This window comes from Cricetulus griseus, chromosome 6, assembly GCF_003668045.3.
Source record: "Cricetulus griseus strain 17A/GY chromosome 6, alternate assembly CriGri-PICRH-1.0, whole genome shotgun sequence".
NCBI classification, from domain to species: Eukaryota; Metazoa; Chordata; class Mammalia; order Rodentia; family Cricetidae; genus Cricetulus; species Cricetulus griseus.
The window spans coordinates 155,465,639-155,487,764 of NC_048599.1; the positions used below are offsets into that span (position 1 = coordinate 155,465,639).

The 22,126-nt window shown below is 45.8% G+C and overlaps 1 protein-coding gene across 5 annotated transcripts in view; it reads right to left on the reverse strand.

Annotated features, from left to right (window-relative positions):
- Positions 1-22,126, reverse strand: part of Sergef (secretion regulating guanine nucleotide exchange factor) — a 212,026-nt gene that overhangs the window by 81,001 nt on the left and 108,899 nt on the right. The window contains exon 10 of one of the 5 annotated variants that reach the window (XM_027420540.2): positions 334-448. The exons of the other annotated variants lie outside the window; for them this stretch is intronic. Coding sequence (XP_027276341.1) covers positions 350-448 — 99 coding nt within the window. The 3' untranslated portion in view covers positions 334-349. The remainder of the gene's footprint in view (positions 1-333; positions 449-22,126) is intronic. 5 annotated transcript variants of the gene reach the window in all.

A 22,126-nucleotide genomic window follows, 5' to 3' on the forward strand; every position in this document is an offset into this window, starting at 1 on the left:
GGTGTGTTTTATTATGATATTTATTTTGTAAGTTGAGGCTCATGAACACTAAGCATGGTCCATGGTCTGACATTTGTAAGCCATCTGACCATGCTATGGGACCTGCAATTTTTGAGACTTCTTCACTGTAAAATGGGTATAGTGATATTTACTTGACAAGACTGCAATGATTAAATGAGATCACTGTTGCCAAAGAATCCCACTCAGCAGAAGGGCTGCAATAGACTCCGTTTCAGCTCCTTTGACAGCAGCTTATCTTTACATTCAATCAATATCAAGGCAATTTCCAGTTATGATTTTAAATATTGGTCCCCTCTTCAGCAGCTTACTCACTCAACGAGGAAATTTCCTATTCAACAGGCTCCATAGCTGCCCACTGGTGTCCATGTGCAGGAAGCTCCAAGCAACTCCATCCAGTGCCATGTGTGCAGCTGCCTATCTGGATCAACTTTGAGGACAGAAGATTGACCATGATGTCAGAATACTAAGATTTATGGCTACATGGGACAAGTTAGGGCTCCAAACAACATTCTACCAATAAAAAACCTACAGGCAGGCAGAGAGGTGCAGAACTGAATCTCCCCCTCAGCCTCTGCATGTTGAGAGAGGCGATAAGTGTGGTTCTGGCCTTGGCACACACCTGGAACTCTGCTGCAGCTTTCTGGGTTCTCTGCTGCACCCAATTTCTCCCTCCTCTGCCAAAAATGCTCTTTTGAAAGTCCACGTGGGTTACCCTGTGTTCCACTGCGTGAGCCCAAACTCCCTTTTCCAGGCCTTAGTACCCTGAGCATTGAAAACACCTCGCCAGACACTTTGTTCAGTAGAATTACCCACAAACACTTGCATTCTGTTCTCATGAGACACACCCGACAGTGTACAGCAGCCTATCCCAGCACACCAACACAGGCTGCATCCTCTGCTCACTGTAATTCTGGATAGGGGAGAGAGGGAGCATACAAGGAAAGTGGCTGCTGACTCAAGTTAACCAAGCCCTGTTCTAGGTACTTTGTGTAGATTAATTTGTGATAGCTTGGCTGTATACAATAATTAATTGAGAAGTAGGGTTAACACTTTGACTAAGAGCACAGAGCTAATAAGTGGCCAAGTCACCTCAGAAGCAGCTGCCATCCTTTGGATCTTTCCATTGAGACAGCACTACTCCACTGGGCATTAAGTGGCTCTCACATGTCTGTCCCATTTTACACAGATGATAACTGGGCCTCATCATCTCTGTCTTCAGAGCTTTGCACAGGGCCTGGCACACAGTAGGTCCTAATCAGTTGTCTGATGAGTAGAAATCCATCATCTGGTTACTTCCCACCACAGATGCTAGTGGAGTGCATTGAGTTTATCTCTAAGCTTGCCCACTCCTTATGGTTTCTGGCAAAGGCTTTGAGATCTTCAAATAATGGATAAATTCAGATGACCCTTCATATGTTCAGAATCTAAGTCAGGGGCTAACAGAATGGCAGGAAGATCTCACAATAGCTGAGAAAAAGCCCCCTGGATGACCTCACAGGATAGAGGCACTTAGAAAGTGGGCCTATAGTGAACAGGAGGCAGCATCTGCAGTGATGAACCATTGGTGCACAAGACTCAAGAGTCTTTGCTTCTGCTGCAGCTGCTCAGCAGAGTTCAGTTTGGTCACTGCAGCCAAGGCACAGGGCAGCTGAATGTGGGCTTGACCAAGAGGGTCTGTGACACCCTCGGGCCCCTCATGGTGAGGGAGCTTTACATTTGCTGCCCCTCCCCAAACATGGTCTCCTGAATCTCTAACTACCCTTAAACTTACTATGAGACTAAGGGCAACTTCATGACCTTGAACTTCTGGTCCTCCTGCCCCATCTTCAGAATCCTGGGCATCTACCACCAGGCCTGCTTCATGCAGTGCCAGGAATAGAGACCAGGGTTTTTTGCCTGTTAGGCAAGTTCTAGACCAGCTATACTGTAACTCCAGCTAGCACTTTGGCTTTTTAAATTAAAATAAAGTAGAATCACTGAGACCAGATCAAAAGTTACATTCTTGCTGAAATTAAAAGTGAAGTGTCCCAGGCTGACCGAGTTCCATCCAGGAACAACCTGCAATTCCACAGACAAGCATGCTGCTGTCCTGTCCCCAGGAGCACCCTGTGGGAGCCCCAATGCCTACAGGGCAGCTCCTGGCCTAGTGATCCTCACAGGCACCATCTTGGTCTACTGAGGTGGCTTTGCAACTTTGCAACTTGTTCAAAACAATGTTGTAGACTGTTGGGTTCCATGTTTGGCCCTACACCCCCAATATCAAAGTAACATCTTCCTCACTGCTGACACATTTTTTCAGAATGCTATTCAACCAGTGCAGTTGCCAAGGTTGAGGTTTTTGAATAACATATGCAGCAGACAGCATTTCCCATGATGTCTATACAAACAGCTCCATTCTACAGGTTCTTCTACAGTGTGGCCTAACCTCTTCCCAATGTGACTGCCCTTAAGCTCCAGCCACAAGATCAGGAGCAAACTAAAATTATCATGAGCTAGTATTTTGTGATTTAAATTAGTGCACATTAATTGTACAAAACATTGACCCTTTCACACATGCATGTAACTGTACTTACATTCATATCTCCTCTCCCTGCCTCCAGCTGGTCCCCCTGACCCCTTCCTCTTCCCAAATAACCCCTTCTACCCTCATGACTTTCTTTTTCTTTTTAAATTGAGATTCTGAATCTGACAGAAAACAAGTGATACTTGTTTTTCTGAGTCTGGATTAACACAAAATCATAAACTTACTTAACCTTATATCTTTTTTTTGTTTTTGATAACTCCAGTGCACAGTTCTTGAATGTGAATTCTGTAGATAACATCATGTGTCATGTTGAAAGAGCAGACAAGCCTGGTAGGGGCTGTGAATAACCACAGGCTGACAGCATGGAGCGTGATTTCACTCCTGTGGTCTCACGGAACTCAAGCCGGCTGCTGAGCTGAGAGAACACAGGAACACATCCTCCCCAGAGCCTCTACATAACTTCTGGCCCACCTGTCACCTCCATTTAGGTTTTGTGAAATCATAGTCTGAAAACACAGCTGGTCTTACCCAGACTCCCGACTTCCACAGATATTAACTGATAAACACACACTCTTGTAAGTGGTAGCCTGTTATGTGTTTTGAGAATACCAACACAATAGGCAAATTGATAAATTGTGTAGTTTAGCCACAATGGAATATTACTCATCAAGAAGAGAAAGATGGAGCTGGAGAAATGGCTAAGTGGTTAAGAGCACTGGCTGTTCTTCCAGAGAACCCAGGTTCAGTTCCCAGCACCTACATGGTGGCTGACAACCATCTATAAACTCCAGGGGTCAGATGCCCTCTTCTGGCTTCTATAGGCACCAAGCATGCACATGGCATACCAACATACATGCAGGCAAGACACCCATACACATACAATCTTACATGTTTTTTAACTTGGACTGAGGATGTGCTCACCTAGCATGCATGAAGCCCTAGGTTTGATCATAAGTACCATGTAAACTGGGTGCCATGGCAGTATATGCCTGTAATACCGACACTCAAAAGATAGAAGCTGGGGGGTCAGGAGTTCAAAGTTATCCTTGGCCACATAGCAAGTACGAAGTCCCATGAGACCCTGTTTCTCTTTACATTATGAAGATGACTTAGAAGGACATTCACATTTAGAGAGTACATACTACATGCCCAGGTACCATTATAGCACAATAGATACAGAGAAGATGGCAATGTTCTTGTCTCCTACGAGTTAAGAATGGCTTAAAGTTTGCTTTACTAGTAGTCCAAAGTTGGCTGGAAGATGGCCAAGGGGTAGGTCTTGATATTAAAACTCCAAGTTTAAATGCCAACTCCATCGTGTACCAGCTATATGACCTTGGACAAGCTTCCTCTGTTTCTTCACCCCAAACACAGAAATAACGATAGTTGCCATTTTGCTAAGTTTTTACAAGACTTGAGTTTATTACTACATGTAAAATGCTTACAGCAATTTCCTCCCAAAGGTGCCCAGTGCATGACAGCTGTTCTCACAGCTATAAGACATCAATCTCAGCTCTGACAGCTGAGTATACTTTTAAATTTGATCATCCCATCCAACAGCCTCCAGCTTCTTATGATAGCTGACAGCCATCCTGGCTTTCCTATTTGCTACGTCCTAATGGCTTCCGATGCATTTATTATTAAGATCTGCTTTTATTCTCTAATAACTTTTTCAGCTTATTGAGTCAATGGTTCGGGGAGACTCCTTACCTAGGAGACTCCCGGCCACTCTATGTGCTTTCTCTCATGTATAGATTCAGACATCACCTGCAAGGTTGCGTGGATCATAACTACCAGGTGCCCCTCCCATGTGCATATGCACACAGGAGGGCAACTCAGTACCTAGAGGACTGAGGACCTAGAGTATGGAAAGGGACATGGAGGGCCCATCTGAAACTCAGAGATAACAAGGTCCATTGTGAGCTTCCCTCGGATGCCCTGTAAAAGGTAGGCACATGTGTAAAAATAAGGAGGAGCACCAGAGGGGCCTGTGACTGGTGACAGCCACACTGAAGAACCAAGGGAAACAGGTAGTTCACCTGTACTTCAAGTTCCGATGCTCAAATGGCAATTACTACCACCCCTTCCCAGTCGCACATCGGCTGCCCTTCAAACCCTCCAGAGACAGTTCCCTTGCCTCCATTCTTCCTTACAGTCACAGCTGTCTCATGTCAAGGGCAGACACTGAGTCCTGCCACTCTGCATGCCTGGTCCTGCCCTCCTGCTGCCTCACCCCTCACGGCCACTGGACTGTTCTTCCCTGAGAACATGTGTCCTGGATGATTACAACAGCTTCTTAGCATTTCCTCTCCATGCTACAAATTCTCTCCAATCCACTGGGGCCCAAAGTAACCTTTGTAAATCTCAGCTCAGGCTAACACCTCCCCTGCTCAAAGCCTGCCAGTGGCTCCCCTGTGCCCACATGAATCCTTCAGCCAGACATTTTTCACTTCCATGTCCATCAATGAACAGGCTCAGCTCACCCTCGGACCCTTATGTCTCTTTGAATCTCCCCCTAGTTCTGTGATCCAATCCAAGTGGCTAGTACACTGATGGTCCCTGGTGACACCAAGAGTCTCTACTAGCCTCACCCTTCCCATGCCCCTCCCACTTCAGCCCCTTCTGGGGAAAAACTGTCACCCTTCCCACTCAGTGAACTCTAACTTCATAAAGTCTTCCTGGACCCCTGGATAGAAGATACTTTAACTCACCAAACTATTCAGGGGTTAAATAAGACTGAGATGTCAATCACCACTGCACAGTAGATCTCCCCAAACTAAAGCCTCTCGGGCCTTAATGTCTGCAGGGGATGCACAGTCAGGCTCATGCTGGAAGCACTCATACCGGGGACAAAGGATTAGAATGTGAAAGAGCAAGGATAGGTGACATGATAGATTTTTGGAGTTTTAGCTGTTTGTTTTTTGGGGGACAGTCTCTCATGTCTCTTGGGCTGGCCTCACAGATAGATGCACCTGCCTCTGTCTCCTGAGTGTTGGAATTAAAGCATGAACGCTTGGCCCTATTCCTGGAGTTTTAAGCTGAAAAGCAGGGCAGTGTTTGAAGTCCATTAGTGTCCACGATGGATGAAGAACAAAGGCTTAGGAAATCACTAAAAGGTGTTACAGTGATCCAGGACAAAAAGCACTTCTGCCCGCTGTGGGACAGACAGGAACACCCAAACTTCCAAGAAATGCCAGGGGGTAGGACGGCAGAACTGGGGAGTGCTGAGGAGACTCCTGACTACAGGCTCTTCACAAGCTGACTCACAGGGACTCCAGGCCTGGGAAGCTGGGACAGGCTGGCCAGGATAGCAGAGGGGTGCTGGAGGGTGGGGAGGGCACAGAGAAGCAGCACATATAAGGAAACTTCAGAACATACTTGTTTGGAATGGTACACAGGCAGGAATGGGGAACTGGAGTTTGGTCATCATGAGAGACAAGAAGCCACTTGTTAATATGTGTGTGTACACTCATGCATGTGGGGGCAGAGAAAATCATGAGTATAATTTTTAGAAATGCCACCCACATCCGAGACAGGGTCTCACTGGGCTGGAACTCACCACTCAGCCTAGACTAATGGAACTCACCACTCTGGTCTCCACCTTCTTATTTCTGGGACTACTGGCACGTACCACCTTACCTGAAATTTTTACATGGGTTGTGGGGATAGAACTCAAATCCTCATGCTTCTGAGATAGGTACTTCATCAATGAAGACACCCCCCCCACCACCCCCAGCCTCTCAGAAGCCATCTTAGAGACAAGTGAAAGGGTCTTTGTGAGCATAAATACCTTCAAGGATGAACATGTTCCTTTCTGGGGGGACAAGCAGTGTCTATTATCCACCAGCCATCACCTGGCCAGAGGAGTGGACTTCCAGGAGGCCTCTCCTCCTTCATCCTGAAAAGGCATGTCTATGTCCCAATAGGTGCTCCCAAAAGGGGTCCTAGATTAGGTAAGTCAGAGTTCCAGTGCATTTTCCACATTAAGAGTTGGCTTGTTTGGAGAGGAAAAAGTGTAAGTATAGCCTAAAGCCCAGTGAGGCATCAGGGTCTGAAATTTATTCATTGGACAGCCTTGGGCTCGTCACTTAAACTCTTGGGACTCAAGTGTTTCTGGTAACCACATTACCCATACCTCACATGCCAGGAGAATGCAGGCAATCTAGGAGGTGTGTGAACTGTAAGAGGCACAATTCAATACTTCACCTAAAGCCACAGGTCAAGCTTGTCCCCTTCTCTACTCCCCCCGCCAACCCCGGCAAAAGCCAAGGCGTACAGAAATGAGAGACCAGGTGAAGGAGGGAGTTTAGGGGAAGGACAGACACTCTGTCAGGCCCTAATCACAAGAAACTATAGCTAGAATATTAATGCTGGCCTGGGGATAGGAGGTAATTAATCTTCAATGCAATAAAAATACTCAATTCATCCATCTGAGAGAAACGACAAGAGAGAAGATAGATATGTGCTTTTTCCCTCCCTGTTCTGACAAGGTTGCTCTGGATGGATCATGGAACATTTAATGAACGTTTAATATAAGAGCCTGAGATGTAAACAAGCAGATGATGAACAGCCTGAGCAGCCAGCAGCAGAAGCTGACACTGTAGGGTCAACGCAAAGGACAGATCAGTTTGGAATCAGGCAGGTGGCAGAAGTGACAAGATGGGAATAGATACATGTGTACTGCAGGGCTGACATAACAGGATTTGCTAAGGGAACAGACATACAAGGAAGGACAAGTTACACATAAAGTACCCATAAGTATGCGGGCAGGAGGAAAGACACAGAGAAGGGAATGGGGACTCTCTATGTGCTTATGCCCCGAAAGTGTACAGGGATGCAGCCATCAGCAGTGAACACTACAATCCTGTCCTCATGTTGCCAAGTAGATCTTGGTTGCACGACCACTTCTGCTCCGAGCCTAGAGTGGAAGAGGGGGATCCCGGGACCAATGGATTCTGGGAGGTGCTCAGGAGCTGAGGTTGCAGCAAAGCAGTGTGAGAAGGCGATGCATCAGCCCTGTACTGGTTTCTCTCACAGGACTGACATTCCAAGAAGCAGAAGCAGAAGAGCATTTCCAGAGTCAAACCCAAGGAGGGTAGACCACAGTCTGACTGCTGAGCAGAGTGGAAGTTCTTAAGGAAGAGGTTGCAGGCTTTCCCAACTACCCTACTAAGTGTCCCTGACCAAAGAGGCTGTAGCCAGGCACACCTAGTTAGCAAAGAGCATCTGAAGGTCTTTGTGTGCACTGACACCTTTATTGCAGGCACTCAGCTTGCTGCCCTCTATGTGACCCCTCTCTTCTCTACCCCTTCCAACCAGGTCACATGACTCCAGTGACAAGTCCTGATGTAACCTCAAAATAAGAATATGAAGAAATGTTCAGACTCTGCTGGCCTCTGTGTGGAACCCTTCCTAAGTGCTAAGATGCCATCCTCTCTTTTAACAATCCCCCCTCCGGGGAGGAAGCTACAAGAGTGAGAAGGGAAGAAAAGGAAGGATGCAGAGGTCACAAGGAAGCAGAAATTTTGAGTCAGGTGTAGATTAGAAGAAAGGACATATGAAAGGTAGGATTTTAGTTGGGGGGGTGGTAGAGGAGGAAGGGAGGGAGGAGGGAACTGGGATTGTCATGTAATTCAATGTTGTTTGTAATTCGAATATATAAAAAATAAAAAGCAAAAAAAAAAAACCAAAAACAAAAACAAAAACAATCCCCCCACCCCCTCCACGCAAGGCCTCCTGACTGAGAGTGGATATCACCTTCCAAGTCCACAGAAATGGTTCCGAGGCATCATCTAAAACATACCAGTACAGCACAGCACAGCACAGAAAACAACAGTGTCTGTGTCTGGCCAGCCACTGTCTGTTCCACCACCTGGTTCCCAAGGTCACAGAAAACCCATTTTCACAGCCAAAACGTCTCAGGACAATTCTGATGGGCATTTTTGTCCATGTATTCCACTTTGGTCTTAGTGAGAGACTACTTGACATCTGAATGGTCAATTATCTGCCACAACATGTTGGCCTTGAAAAATCCAATCAAAATGGTCCTCAATACAAGACACCATGCTGAATTAAAGCCCTCCAAAGGACCTCGTGAAAATTGTTCAACAGACTGTTTTTATTCCATCCTCTGATTTCTCCTCAAAAGGGAAAGGTACACTGTACAGAGTGAAGGTATTCTAACAAAGGTTGTCATTAAAGCAAATTTCAGTAAATTTAAGTAGAAATTATTGAAAACAATTTCTCAACAAAATGAACCCCATTTTCTTACAGAATTACATAAATTACATATAGTCTGGGTTCTTGCCACTGGGCTTTTCAGTTCTGAGAATCTGCCTTTACTCCCATTCCTACCAAGTATTATCAAGGAGACTCATAGCTAAGGAATACTCACACCGGCCTGTACTGGTGCCGGCCTTGGGAAGACCGAGGACACAGTTGCACAGCTGAGATCTGAGTGACCCTGAGATCCTGAGATCTGAGGTTGGCTGGGCCCAGTGCTCGTTCCCTAATGTGTGACTCATGGGAGGAGCGTGTCAGGTAAACTCTGACTTTACACACAGGGCTAAGATCTAAAGGGGGCCGGGCGCTGATGGCGCACGCCTTTAATCCCAGCACTCGGGAGGCAGAGGCAGGCAGATCTCTGTGAGTTTGAGGCCAGCCTGGTCTCCAGAGTGAGTGCCAGGATAGGTACCAAAGCTTTACAGAGAAACCCTGTCTCGAAAACCCCCAAAACAAAACAAAACAAAACAAAAAAACACTCTTGAGTGTTCTCAGAGTGGCATTAGAAACAAGACCACATATTCAAATAGGCATGGCATGGTTCTGACAACATTGGGCTGGTCCACATTCTAGCTTTTCCTGTTTGTGCCTTAGCTTGAAGTGTGGATGAGCAGATCCTTAGGGGTCCAGGCATCTTCCCATTCTGAGACAGACCCCAGATCCACACTATCAAGGAGGTCAGTCCTGAGACCTGCATGGCAAGCTCTGACACTCTTTCCTCCATCCCTCCCTCTCTTGACTAAGTCCTCAGTGCCCTCTAGAAGCTTCCTGTCCCCTCTGACATAATCACTCACCCCTTTCTCAGGGAGTTCAGCACAAGAATGTGACATAATGGAAGTGAGGAGGGTGAGATAAGGAAGACACAGCAGGAGACATGCAAACAGAAATACCGCTGGCCCCTTTGCTCATCACTCTTGTAGCCCTCTCAAACCAGGCCAGCCAGTTTCTCAATATACCAGCTCTGGAAATCCAAAGGCCTTAATGGTTTAGAAAACCAGTGGCTAATGATTCCATTTGAACCAGTTTCTGGCATTCTTTACTGAGCCAAAAACCACCCCCTTCCCGCTGCCAATACCCAACACTCACCTTCTCTCTCTCTCTCTCTCTCTCTCTCTCTCTCTCTCTCTCTCTCTCTCTCTCTCTCTCTCCCTCTCTCTCTCTCTCCTTCTCCCCCTCCACCCCCCCCCTGGCTGTCTGGTATAAAAGCTTTGTCCATCCCTACAGAAACAGAAGGCAAAATGGCCACAGGAACAATCACCTGCAAAGGGGGAGGGGAGGCTGCAGTACTGAGCTGGGCGGGGGCAGGGTGCTCTGAGGCTCAGGCAGTAGGAGACAGTGCCATGCTGTGGCCACCTGCCGCCTTGCGCTGCCTTCCGCAGCCTCTGCAGTTACCTGAGGCCTGTTTCCTGACCCACTTTCCTCCCCATCTCTATTTAGCTGTTCACTGGTGATGCTCCTGGCATGCCAATCAGATACTGCAGCCGGCAGTGCAGCTTGCTACAACAAATTCACAGTTCCTAGTAAACTCAGTGGAAAAGTACTGAGCTGAGCAGCCTAATTAAACTGACGCAATTTCCACAGCCACACAAGAAAAAGACAACAATGAGGAAAAAGAGAGAAAGAAAGAAACTATGAGTTTGGGGGCTGGTGAAGCGGACTATGGTTGTAAGACACTTGGAGGAGTCTTTAACCCCATGTTCTCCAAGCCTGGAGCCCTGGGTGAGAGTCTGAAAGTGCAGGGAAGGGCTAGTCTTCAAGTCTGCAGGCTGTACTACCCATGATCTTGGACAAGTTATTCCTAGACTGCTGTTAAAACAGCTTATAAGTCTTATTTTCTAGACTGTCAAACTGTCAAACTTATGACAAAAAAAAAAAAAATCATGTACGGTCACCAGACCCATGAAAGAACTGAACTAGAGACTTCTGGTTTCATTTCATTGTGACCTTGGGCAAACCACGTGACCCCTAGAAATGTCAGTCTTCATCAGAGGAAGGGACTGGGCTGGGTAGACTCTAAGGGGGGAAATTCCAATGCCAATGCTCTACGGCGGAGGACACAGTGCCACTACTTAGGGTGACCCATATTCTCTGGGTGGGAAGAAGTAACCTGTTCTTGCCCCTCAGTTAAAAAATCTAGTCTAGAAAAGTCAGGCAGATATTTGTCTCTTCTTCCTTTTGTTGAGACAACTTAGCAAAAGAGGCTGAGGGCTGCGCTTGTGCCATTCTCCCTGGTACTACTGCTGGGGTGCTGGAGATAGGAGTGAGGATGGCTCAGGGATGCTGAGAGGTGCACTCTGAAGGAACGCCATGGACGCTGACTCTCTCATAAGGACTGAGCAGACTGAAGGGACCAGCTCCCCATTTCGGCAGCCATAACAGCAGAACACGTGCTTTTCTGACCTTGCCTTGGTCACTATGAGGTTAGGCGCCTGCCTCATGGCAAGGAACCAATCAGAAGTTAGCTGGTGGTGCTATACTTTACGGCTCTGGGTGTGCTTTACCGACAAGTGCACAGCAATGACGCACAGAGCATAGCAACCACCCTGGGAGAGCCTATGGGCCATAACAACCAGTTGACCAATCAACACAGGGCAAGCCCTCCAAGTCTGGAGCCACACCAATCTTGAGCCTGTTTGTACCCCTAGACACTCCCCTTACACTGCCCTATAAGATCTCTATGCAGACGCTTCGAGCTGTCTTTGTTAGCCACCCACCATGGTGGATGGATGAAAGACCGGAGCTAACATGGGTTAGCTTGTTAAACAACTACAATAAAGCCTCGTGCAGTTTGCATCAAGCTTTTGACTCCGCCTGGTGATTGGGGTGACTGAGGTCCTGGGCTGAGATCCTGGGGGGCCTGAGCCTCCTGGGGGTCTTACAAGATGAGGGTGGTAGGGATAAAAGAGTGGGGGTGGGTGGGCATGCAGAACCAGCCAAGAAGCAACTGTTGAGTGAAGGAAGTGTATAGAAGGGCAAAGAAGCGCAAGGTGGGACAGAATGCCACTAGATGCACAGACAGCTAATTAGTGACTACATCTAGATACCCACCCCCTGCACATCTGAATCTGTACTTGTGTTAGCACTACCGCAACCTCAGCTCCACTTGGACCTCAGTCACTGCCACAGTCCCTTCACCCTGCCACCAATGGTCTTCCCTAAGCATTCTTCTAAGCAGAGGGCTAAAGACTCCTCTGCTGCAGCTCTCTAAGTAGACCTTCTCCTAGCCACATCACTTCCATGCTTCATCCTCACCCTTCCCACATCCCTGAGCTTGCAAGGTCGAGGAGCTGGCTACCTCTGAGCTGCAATACCCCGTCCCCATGTAAGTACCCATCTGTGCCTCATCTACAATTCCCAACACGACTGCCATCCACCCACTCACTAAAGCAACTTCAACTCATCCTGTGGGCTCATTTCAGACACAATCTGTTCCAGGAAGACATCTCTGATCCCTAGATCTAGATTACATATACCCCTCCTGCATTTCAACAAACATCTTCCATTTTTACAATCACAACTTTTTACCATATTGAATGTTGAGATCCCCTGATTCCTTAGTCTCCTCAACCATGTTGAAAGCGCTTAGACCTTCCAGTGCTGAAATACAGCACATCCATTTTAGAAATTGTTGATGGGGCTCAGTGGTTACGATCACTGTGGCTCTTACAGAGAACCTGCATTTGGTTCCCAGTACTTAAACAGTGGCTCACAACCATCTTGAACTCAAGTTCCAGGGAGACACATACATACATTCAGACAAAATATTCATGTACATAAAATACGCAAATATTAAAAAAGAAATAGTTGACGAGTGCTGGGTACACAAAGGAGAAGACTGAGACCACTTGATAAGAGAAGGAGCCTTTTACCAGCAAAGAAGCAAAACATACAAGCAGCAAGAAACACAGAAACTGAGCAAGGTCAGACCTGATGTTAGGGGAATGAAAGCAGAAGCCAGTGGATGCACAGGGTAACAGGTGGGACTGAGGCGCCAGCTTAGAAAGCCCGAGAGCCTCAGAGTCAGGGAGGAACAAATTCCTGCTGGGACCTATGAAGCTTTCTTAAAACTGAAAAAAGTATAGAAACAGCAGACAAAATAATAAAAGGTTTAGCCTATAATCCACAGAAGAAGCCTAGGGCTAAAGCCAGAATGAGCCACAGGAATGCACAGCTAGGAGGAGTCTGGAAATGCTATGGAGGAAGATCACCACCCACCAGCACTGTGACCTTGCACAAGCCTTTTGTTCTTTGTCTGGAAACCTAAGACTGGTAAAATAGGAACATAGCACTATCTCAAGGAATCATCTAAAGGGACACAGGAGTCATGCTGTGCTTTACAGATGAGGAAACAATACAACAGGCACCCACTGCTGAGTGCTAACCAGAGAGCTCCTCTTTCCTAAGGTGTCCAGCGCTCACCAGTGAACCTAGACTCCTAGGTGGAGCAGAACACAGGTTGATAAAGGAATGTACTCAGAATGACACAAGGGCCCAGTGTGCTACAAATCCCAGGGGAGTCAATTCTAAAAAGGCAACCAAAGAAATGGCATGAGGAATGCACTTTGAAGCTGGAAGGCCCCAGCTGGGTGACACGGGATGATAGTGACAGTCTTGGGTGATCCATGGTCTGGGTACGGATGCTTTCCCCATGATGTAGTTGAGGAATTGGTGTGCCCTGAGACTTGGAGAAAGGACAAACCATAGCCAGCTCTGTAAGGTGTGGATGTCAGGAGTGTCACTCAAATGTCTCAAACTGGGAATGGAACCGTGTATCCAGAGGGATTGAAAATGGATTTCCTAATCTTGGGCACAAAAAATGTCAAATGCCCCAGCAAGAGCTCCTGAGAAGAAGTTTTCATTTGCTTTCTGCAGAAGCAAGGGAATGTGTTAGAAAGCAAGGAGTGGGCTTGGAAACTTTAATCAACACCGCCCACCAACTTATACATCCATCCATATCCACCTATCCACCTACCCACCCACCCACCCACCCATCCATTCCTGCACTTACTGGACACTAATTCTGCTCCAGAAATAGCACACTTAAACTGTACAAGAGAGGAAAGGACAATGACAAGAGCAAGGCATTCTGGAGAGTTTCATGTGCCACAGGTCCCTCTTTACACCCCACCCAAATCAACTCGTCTAATCCCCCAACAGCCCTACAGGGTAACTGTGGGAGTCTTCTCTGAGGTGTAGGGTCACTGAACAACTTGAGGCTATTTGGTTATGGGAAATTTTGTTTTGAACAATTTTATCAAAGTACACTTGAAGTATTTAATGCATATAATTTGACTGGTTTCCACATAAATATATTCCCAGCACAGGGCTCACTGCACCTCCATTTCTCAGCCATTTTAGGACCTTCCAATAATGACTCTATTGGGAGAAAGAAGGAAGCCAGATCAAAGTTTTACAAATGACAACTTAGTTTGGGATATAATTATAGTTTATATTCAGCAAGTAGTCAGAAACAGGGGACAAGAGAAGGGCATAGCAAAGGCAGGTGGATGGTGACACTGACTTTAGAATCATAACATAAGGAGAAGAGAAAGCTCCACCTGACGGCTGGGGCCATAGGAGACAAAGCAGGGGCTAAGAAATCAACCTGGGAAACAGTGAAGAAGAGAACACACAGTAAAGAAAACACAGACAGGATAAATAAGAAATATTAGATAAAGTCAGACAGTACATTTCACAGGAAATGAAGATCTGTATGTTACACTAGAGTTGATGAGTTAGAGACACGGCTCAGCAGGTAATAGACATTGCTGTTCTTGCAAAGAACCAGAGTTTGGTTCTCAGCACCCATGTGAGGTGGTTTACACCCACCTGTAGCTCTAGCTCAAGTGATTTGACACCCACTTCTGGCCTCTGCAGACATGCACACATGTGCCCATATAAACACACAGACACAAAATAATTTTTAAATATTAAAAATTACTGTCAGAGGTAGGGGGAAACCTTTGAAATAATCATCTAACTTGTATCTGAAAAGAAAAATGGGATTCAATGAAGATCTGCAATCTAGTTAATAATTATTGCGCTAATATCTGTTTATTGGTTTTGATATTATTCCATGGATACATAAAATTATCTAATGGGGAAAAGAGTGAAGGGTACAAGATTATTTGTATATACTTTCCTATGGGAACACAATTATTTCAAGATGTAGTTTAGTTTTTTTTTTTTTTTTCTTTTTCCCCTGAGACAGGGTTTCTCTGTGTAGCTTTGGAGCCTATCCTGGCACTTGCTTTGTAGACCAGGCTGACCTTGAACTCACAGTGATCTGCCTGCCTCTGCCTCCCAAGTGCTGGGATTAAAGGCGTGTGCCACCAATGCCCGGCTTTCAAGATGTAATTTTTTTTGTTTTTGTTTTTGTTTTTGTTTTTTTTTGTTTTTCGAGACAGGGTTTCTCTGTGGCTTTGGAGGCTGTCCTGGAACTAGCTCTTGTAGACCAGGCTGGTCTCGAACTCACAGAGATCCGCCTGCCTCTGCCTCCCGAGTGCTGGGATTAAAGGCTTGTGCCACCAATGCCCGGCTCAAGATGTAATTTTTTAAAAATAATAAATTAACTCAACATCAAATGCATACCAGTCAAGGTGTAGATTTTTTTCCTAATAAACTGTCATTTTAATTTTCAAATAATCCTAAATAGACATGTGACTCTCCTATTATAGCTCATGTAGGTGACATGCTTAGTAAGAGATTTGCCCAAAGTCACACAGCTGGGTAGCAAAGGCAGCAAACCACTGACTAGTGCACTCCTTGTGTGTGCAGCCAGCCCATCTGAGTTTTCGCTTGAACAAGTCCCAGCTTCCACATTCTCTGACTATATCACTGCAGATTGAGCCATCTTACCTTACCCAAGACCCAATTTTTCTCATGAGTGAAATGCAGCAATAGCTCCTGCCCTTAATTTGGCAGGTTCTGCTAGCTTCCAAAAAGCTAAAGAGTGTGAAATCTCACAAATGGTCAAGACTGTGTCTCAGAGACATTCTTTAAAAACTGTCAATAAGGTCAGTCCAGGCCGGACAGACAGAGCAAAGAGAAAAACCTCTTACACTAGCCACCCTTGCTTATCTGTCCTTCTGGGTAGTATATGACCCTGGGGAAGCCCTGGTCCCAGCAGCAGCTGGCCAAGAACAGGTGGCCCTCTTCCAGGAAGCCTGTATCAGCAACATTAAACCCACCTCCCTTCCCCAGCTGCACCTTTTCCTAGCCCAAGGACACATACATGGTGTCCTTGCCTATGCAAATGTCCCATGCCTATAGCATTCTGCCATGAAGCTATTAAAACAGACCCTGGCCCCTGGCCCCTGGCCCCTGGCTGCTAGCCTAGCCTGTGGCTGCCCTCAATATACCAGAGCTTAAAAAGCTGCCTGGCAAAGTAGTCTTTAATCTCAGCACTCAGGAGACAGCAGACAGATCTCTGTGAGTTCAAGACCAGCCAGGTCTACATATTAAGATCCTATCTCAAAACAAAACTAACATATAAGGGGCTGAAGAGATGGCTCAGCAGTTAAAGAGTACTGTCTGCTCTTCCAGGGGACCCAGGTTTAGTTCCCAACACCCACATGGAGGCTCAAAACCATCTGTAATTCCAGTACCAACTCAACAGTTTCTTGCTTCTGTAGGTACCAGGCACACATGTGGTACACAGCCATTTATGCAGGTGAAACACCCATATACATTTAAAACTTTTTTTAAAAAGTAATTAGTTGCCACAAGCAAGATGGCTCGCTCATTGGGTAAGAAAACTGGCCACCAAGCCTGAAAACTGGTTCGCACTAGTTGCCCTCTGAGCTCCACATGTGCACTGTGGCACATATACACAATAAATAAATAAATGTCACAATAACTTAAAACTGAAGTAGCAGCACACTAAAACATGTAAGATCTTTTGGTACTGCAACTAGCTACCAAAGCAGAGTCACACACTGTAAATGAAGATGCCAGAAGCCTGACTCCAGGGTAGCTTGGATAGTAATGATTTCTGCCTGTAACAGTGCCTCTCCGGATACAATTAGCTTTCATTCAGGAAGGGGCCTGACCTGTACTGCTGATTCCTCAGCCACATGGGAAAAGGCTGGGCAAGAGATGCTCTGATCCCCATGCCACCAACTACACCAGGACAAAGGAGGCTGGAGGCTGGTGAGGAGCCTTACATACCCTTGTCCAGCTCTGCCTCAGCATTCTCCCCACTGTCCACTGTTCAGCTGTTAGCTGAACTCACACTATACAGACCACAGCACTGACCTCTGGACTGGTTTTCCTGCCGCCTTCTAAGCTACCTGCCAGTGGTAGGGAACCAGGGAAGGTTCTGATCACTTCTGTTCATAAACCATTCACAGTTCTCATTCACCACATAACCAAATGGAGCCCAAGCCTATGATCTGGCATGTGGAACCTTTTGAAATTGGCTGTGGTCAACTCTTAAGATGTCACTTCTGTTATTTCCCTCTTGTGTTCCTCAGGCTCTGGCCAAAATGAGCTGCTACTCCCTGGACACATCCTGAGCTTCCTGCCTCTGTGCTTTGTTCATGCTGTGCTCTCCATCTGCAACGCTTCTCATCCAAATCCAACCTGGTCTTCCAGCCAGCACAAATGCCACCTCCTCCGTGAAGCTTCTAAGAGTATCCTAGCTTGCCTTCCCTTCTCTGTATGACCATTACCTGGTGAACAGCTGCAGATACTAACATTTGAACATCATGCCCACACCAAGATTCTCGTTTTCTCAAGCTTGTTGTAGGAACTGGGCAACGGGTCTTTGTAGAAACTCTTAAGGTATTTCTTAGATGCAATTCTAATTAGAATTAGAACCAGGGCCTGGTTACATGGGATCTGTCCCCTCACTCTCTCATGGAGATCCTATAATTCTATCTGAATGTCTCTCCCATTACATAATTCCTAGCATCTTATGGGATTTTCTAAAAATGTTTTAGTGGATGTTTGTTTGATGTTGAGCACTGTTCCAGCTACTGAAACAGCAGTTATAGGATGGAGCTCATGCTCTCAGAGAGCTTGTATTCTTATTACGGGACAAACACTAAACTGTAATATGAGGTCAAGTTACAGGTGCTGTATCCGTAAGTCAGGTAGTAACAGCTATGCTGGTGAGGTTTTTTGTAAAGTTGACACAAACTACAGACACCTTGGAAGAGAGAACCTCAGTTGAGAAATCTCCTCCATCAGATTGGACTATACATGTTTTTTTTTTTTTTTTTAATTGATGGTTGATGTGAGGGGGGCCAGCCTATTGTGGGCAGGTCATCCTGGGTTATATAAGAAGAAAGCTTAGCCAGGCAGTGTTGGTGCATGCCTTTGATCCCAGCAATTGGGAGGCAGAGGCAGGTGGATCTATGTGAGTTTGAGGCCATCCTGGTCTACAGAGTGCCAGGGCAGGCTCCAAAGCTACATAAAGAAACCCTGTCTCAAAAAAACAAAAAACAAAAAACAAAAAACAAAACAAAACCAAAGAAAGAAAACAAACAAGCTGAGAAAGGTGTGGGGAGCAAGCCAATAGGCAGCTTTTCTCCATGTTCTCTACCTCTGCTCCTGCTTGAGTTTCTGTCCTGACTATCCTCAATGACCCACTGTGATTAGAAATGGGTAAGCCACATTGACCCTTTCCTCCCAAGTTGGTTTTGGCCAATATTTTACAACAGCAACAGATAGCAACTAGGACAGGTACTATTAAAAACATGGGAAGGGATGGAGGCTAAAAAGAGAGGTCTAGTTTTAGAGAGGGTGGTCAGGAACAGCTTCACCCACTATGTCTCCCATTTAGACAGCACATGGCATGACAACAAACCCTGTGTCCAATTCATTGTGTGTCTCTCAAAGCTTCCTGCATGGTACTTGGCAATACTAGGTGCTTGTTGTATGAATACATGTGGTTATTTAGTATGAACAATTGTTTAATTGCAAACAAATGAAATGAGTGGCTCACTGTGTGCCCTTGGCAGCTATGACCCTCATCAAGCTCAGGTGGTATCCGAAACACACCAGATATTCAACAGGTACTGACAGGATAGGTAAAATTCACTGTACCTGGGCAGACTGTTGTTATGACACTTCCTGGGACTAGATCACCACACAATCATGGAGCATCAAGCTAACTTGGAGGTCCCTGAAGCCAACCTCTTCATTTCAAAGATAAAATTATGCCCAGAAAAATGGTAATTCAGAAGAGGGCTGAGGTGATGGCTCGAGGAAAGTGCCTGTTGTGCAAGCATGAGGACATGAGTTGAGATCCCCAGCATCCATGCAAAAAGGTGAGGGCAGTGCTATGCACCCATAATCCTGGCACTGGGGAGTTAAAGACCCCTGAAGCTTGTTGGTCAGCCAACGCAAACAAATAGATAAGCTCAGGTTCAGTAAGAGAGTTTGTCTCAAAAATGAAGGATTAGGGGGGAGAGGGAAGGGAGAGGGAGAAGGGATTGACATGTGAAGCAAGCTTGTTCCTAATTTGAACTAATGAAAAAAAAAAAACAAGAAAAAAAAATGAAGGATTGACTAACACAGGAAGACAATCAAAGCCAACCTCTGACTTCCATATGCGCACACACACACACACACACACACACACACACACACACACACACACACTCACACACACTCACACACACACACACACACACACACACACACACACACTCACACACACACACACTCACACACACACACACACACACACACTCACACACACACACACACACACACACACACACACACACACACACACACACACACACACACACACACACACACACACACACACACACACACACACACACACACACACACACACACACACACACACACACACACACACACACACACACACACACACACACACCACACACACTCACACACACACACACACACACACACACACACACACACACACACACACACACACACACACCCCGAAGGTAAAGCTGACAGGAGTCCTCAGTAACTCTGACTTCTAGTTAGAATGTACTATGTTTTCATCTCTGCTCCTGTGATAAAAAACAAAACTTAAAAAGCAACTTTGGGGAGGAAGGGATTATTTTAGCACCCAATTCCAGGTTATAGTCCATCACTTCAGTGAAGTCTGAGAGGCAGGTACTTTAGACAGCTGGTCATAACATCCACATTCAAGAGCAGAGAGGAATGAAGGCACCCATGCTGCCTGCCTGATTTCTAGCTAGATAACCATTGCATTCGTATAGTTCAATTCGTATCGTTCAAGCCAGGCATAGGAAATAGTACCACCCATAGTAGGCTGGGTCTTCTTATACCAATGAACAATCAAGATAATTTCCCACAGACATGCCCACAAGCCAGTCTGATCTGGACAACTCATTGGGACTCTCTTCAGCTATGTGTGAGTCTAGGCTGGGTCAAGCTGACAGTTAAAACTGAACACATAAGTTTTATCAAACTGAAACACTGTTGCCATTAGCACTACAACATTATTTGAGGTCTGTTAACTCAATGAGACCATGAAGTAAATAAGGTGAACATCAAGGAAGTTTCAGAATAATCCTTCCTGATGGCATCCACCTGGTGCATTAACATCAATCCTTCACCTTCTTGCACATCACCATCCTGCTACACCACCCACACACCTCCCATGGCAGGCAAGGCATTGGTCAGTTTCCTACTGTGACAACTCTGATCCTTTTCTCTATTCCATCCTTAGTCATGGCAACAAGGAAAGAGACACCGGCCACCTCAGGCTATGTGCAAAGGCATCCCTGAGTCTGTGGGACCATGGATGAGCTATAGGCCCTGGCCAGCGAAAAGAAAACATACTGTGGGAAGAAACTCATCTCTATGCTACAAATGAGTGCTTGGCCGGGCCAGCCTTGGTATGAGCGAGCAACTGTGTCCAAAGAGGCAAGTACAGTATTTTATTTCCCCTAAGATCCCATGGGCTCACAATACATCTTGTTGCAGTCAAGACCGATTTCCTGGATTACCTTCCCAGATCCTCCAGAGCCAGATGGGGTCCAGTCAATGTAGGCTCCCTGGGCTGGTGGAACACCAACACTCTTTCATCTTGTCTTTCTATGCTTCAACCACCAGGAATGTAGACTCTAAGACATCTGGAGATCCTAAAGCACTTTCTTTGTCACTATGGAGGAATTTGGCTGAGCGTGACTTTCAGTGTCAAACACATTATGCTATATTGATATATGACTTCTTCCAAATTGGTATTTTGTACTGAGAATAAATGAAAGCAAAGCAGAGAAGCATATTAACCACAGCAGAGACTTCTAGCATTACCTGAGCCTTGGAATCAACTTGGGACCCAGCCCTAGCAAATTGAGATCAAAGTGCAGACCCAGAAATCTGTTCATAAAGCAAGTGAACTGGAGGATTCTTAGGAACCTGGTAGTAGTGACTGCTGAACTTAAAAAACAAGATGGGACAGTCCTTCAGGGTTCCTGCTTCATGGAGAGTCTGCCAGACATTCTGCAGGACACAGAGAAAAATGACTGACAAACTGCCAAGACAGGTGGGACTGTTTCAAATTCCCTGCTTCGCTGAGAAGTCTGCCAGACACACTAGGCATAGGCTGAAGATGGATGCTTCAACATTACAGAAGAACATTAGGTGACTGTCCAGACAGTGAGATGTCTCTGTAAATTCTAGAGTTTATATATCCTTCTATGGTCTTTGATGGAATTGAAGGCAGATATCTATGGTTATGGTTTTCCTTTAGTTAATATAAAAGGTAAGTTACATATAAAACTTTAGACTCACAAAGATAAGATAGAAGATAGAATATTTTCTTTAAATTTTGCCAAATGTTAATGGACTAAATACTGTTAACTGTAGTTCTTGCTTGATAGCTGTTTTGTTATATATAATTTTATTGTGTTAAAGTTAAACCCCTTCTTTTTATTTAGACAGAAAAGTGGAGATGGTGGGGGATGCCCTTCTGAGTATATGTTTCTCTTATTGGTTGATGAATAAAATACTGTTTGGTCAATAGGGGCAGGAAGATAGGTGGGGCTAGGAGGCTAGGAATTCCAGGAAAGGTAGGCAGAGAGGCACCAAGGCAGAGACACCGTGTTGCCGCCAAAGGAGAAACAGGTCCAGGCATACTCCAGTAAGCCAAGACCACATGGTAATACATAGATATATAGAAATGGGTTAATAAGTAAGGAGCCCTAGCCACTGGCCAACAGTTTTATAATTGATATAGCATCTATGTGCTTATTTGGGGCTGAAGTAGCTGTGGGACCTGGTGGGACAAGAAAACTCCAGCTACAGTGGGGAAAGCATAGGATCCACTTCACAGGA